The sequence below is a fragment of the Glycine soja genome, chromosome 4 (assembly GCF_004193775.1).
Source record: "Glycine soja cultivar W05 chromosome 4, ASM419377v2, whole genome shotgun sequence".
Lineage (NCBI taxonomy): Eukaryota > Viridiplantae > Streptophyta > Magnoliopsida > Fabales > Fabaceae > Glycine > Glycine soja.
This window is the reverse complement of record NC_041005.1, coordinates 30,702,146-30,705,204: the sequence shown is the minus strand read 5'-3', so window position 1 is coordinate 30,705,204 and position 3,059 is coordinate 30,702,146. Positions and strand designations below refer to the sequence as shown.

General features: G+C 42.5%; 1 protein-coding gene across 1 annotated transcript; it reads right to left on the bottom strand.

The window, feature by feature from the left end:
- Positions 1-2,000: 2,000 nt before the first annotated feature.
- On the bottom strand, positions 2,001-2,468 carry LOC114410725 (uncharacterized protein Mb2253c-like). Its single transcript, XM_028374665.1, has one exon. The coding sequence runs from the start codon at positions 2,466-2,468 to the stop codon at positions 2,001-2,003; it is 468 nt and encodes a 155-aa protein (XP_028230466.1).
- Positions 2,469-3,059: the final 591 nt, after the last annotated feature.

Genomic DNA, 3,059 nt, shown 5'->3' with positions numbered 1-3,059 from the left:
GTTTTTTTTGTTATTATTATTATATATATTTCCCTATTATTATATATATTTCCCTTTTAAGCCTTATAATTATGTACAAACTCTAGGTAAACTTACGAGATAATTCAAGAAAGGGAACAAACCTGGATCGCAATGGAAAGCATGAAACATAAAATTAAAGAGCAAAGTTTAGAGATACTAGGTTGCCTCCTAGGGGCACTTCTTTAATGTCTTTAGCCGGACGCGGGGTTGTGGTCGAGGCTTTGCCATTTCATCCTCCCTAACTCCCTTCCTTGATTGTGAGCAAATATGATCATGGACCTAAAACTCGTCGGCACTTGGTCTAATGCTTTGACAAAGAAAATGTTAACATGTAAATGTGAAAAAGATGCTATGAGATGCTCGTATCACTTCATTCATTTTCCCCGTTGCAAAATACTTTGATGATAAGATGCAAATGCATGCATGTTTATGATCGAACGTTAAACGTAATAATTAAACGGGTGTTGTGATTTTTTTCGTTGTCGTGTTCAATTTTACTTAACGCTTATCGCACCCCTGGTGAACGTGCCGAATAGCTCTGGAATACCAGTCATGTGAGTGAGCTAGAAAAAACAAGGGTGTATGTTCATGCCTAACGGCAATAAAAAAATGCAAAGGACACAACATTGGAGGGAGAGATGCAAATCATTAATCCGTATTTATTAATGTTGCGATTATTGTTTACGAGAAGCTTAAGACTTGGAGATCCTAATGAGTCCTTGAGGAGGTCCAAACATTGAGCCTTTGAAATGCCCCAGGTATTACATGTAATATTGTTTGACGATTTCAGAATTCATAAGCGAAGGCAGCTCTTCGTCATCCATGTTCATGAGCAACAACGCTCCTCTTGAGAAAGCCTTCTTTACCACAAAGGGTCCTTCATAGTTTGGGGTTCATTTCCCTCGGTGATCCTTTTGAACCCGTGACACTTTCTTCAGAACAAGATCCCCCTCGCTGAAATTACGGGGGCGCACCCTCTTGTTAAAAACGTTTTTCACTCTACTCTTATATAGTCACCCATGGCTCATGGCAACCAATCTCTTACCCTCGATAAGATTTAATTGATCAAATTGTGCTTGGGCCCACTCTGCTTCTTCCAATCCCGACTCTACTAGGATTCTTAAAAAAGGAATCTCCACCTCAAACGGGAGCACAACTTCCATCCCGTACACCAAAGAGAATGGGGTTGCCCCAGTAGATGTGCGTACAAAAGTTTGATAACCATGCAGTGCAAAGGGGAGCATCTTGTGCCAGTCCTTGTATAATACGATCATCTTCTGAACGATCTTCTTGATGTTCTTATTGGCAGCCTCAACTGCCCCGTTCATCTTGGGCCTATAAGGCGTGGAATTATGGTGTTGGATTTTGAAGTCCTCACACATTTCCTTCATCATCTTGTTGTTTAAATTGGTGGCATTATCGGTGATTATCTTTCAGGGTAACCCATATCTACAAATTATTTCCTTCTTAATGAACCTAATCACCACATTTCTAGTCACGCTAGCATATGAAGTTGCTTCCACCCATTTGGTGAAGTAGTCAATGGCGACTAAAATGAAGCGATGCCTGTTTGAAGCCTTGGGTTCGATGGCCCCGATCACGTCTATGCCCCACATTGAGAATGGCCACGGTGCTGCCAACTCATTCAACGATACAGGTAGAGCATTAACATTATCAGCAAAGGTTTGGCATTTATGGCATTTCCTCACATGAACGCAACAATCGTTCTTCATAGTAAGCCAGTAATACCCTACCCTCAGAATCTTTCGGGCCATGACATGTCCATTGTCATGTGTACCAAAGGATCCTTCATGCACCTTCACTAGCATTTGTTCGGCATCCACACATCGAAGCAAAACCATGTCATGGTTGCTTTTGTACAAGACATTCCCACTCAAGAGGAAACTGACTACCAACCTTGGTAATGTCCTCTTGTCGTTGTTCGAGGCCTCGGCTGGGTACTCCTTATCCTTAATGTATCATTTGATATCGAAGTACCAAGGTTTACCATCCTTCTCCTCTTGTATTAAACAGCAATGTGCAGGCTCAACATGACATCTGAATTCGATGTATGACAAATCTCCGTGAGGGCTCACTTTGAACATGGACGATAGAGTAGCAAGGGCATCGACCATCTGGTTTTCTTCTCTAGGAATGTGATGAAATGATATGTCATCAAAGAGTTCCATCAATTTCCTGACGTAAGACTGGTAAGGCACCAATTTGTGGTCTCTGGTCTCCCATTCACCTTTCAACTGATGAATTACCAATGCCGAGTCCCCATATACCTTGAGTAACTTGACCCTAAAGTCGATCGCTGCTCGGATCCCAAGGGCACATGCCTCGTACTCCGCTATATTGTTTGTGCAGTCGAAACACAACCTAGCCGTGAAAGGTATATATTGCTTGTCCGGGGAAACCAATACTGTCCCAATCCCATGTGTCATACCCTAATTTCGTTCGGGGACCATTGTTTGATGGCATGCAACCTTCGCTTGACCGCTTCGAGGAACTTGACACCCATCGCTAAGCAATCTGTGAAGTTCCGCGACATGTCGGGAGTCGAAAGGAAACATTATTGCGCAATCCGTAAAGTTCCGTAACATTCCAGAAGCCGAAGAGGGGAGCATTGCGTAATCCTTAAAGTTTCATGACATTACGGAAAGAAAACAAGTATCGTTACATAATTCGTGAGGTTCCGTAACGTTACGGAAGAAGAATCAGCAAAAAAAGGGGGAAATGGGGTCTATTTAGTAAATTCGGGGGTGCAAATAGTAATTTTCAAATCTGGGCCCTTCTAGAGGTTTCTGGGCATTTTCTTGTTTAAGGTGGAAGCAACGTAGCTCGCCTGGGCTAGCTGGGTGGCAACCACCTCCCCCGTTTTGTTAAAAAATGGCTTTCGGGGCTTCCGGGACACCCGTAATGCTTCCGTAAAATTCCCATAATCCTAAATAAGCATATTTAACTTAATATGGGTGAGAAGGAAGAGAAAAAAGAAGAAAATCAAGTCCTATAGGCTTCTATAAGGCTTCCGTAAC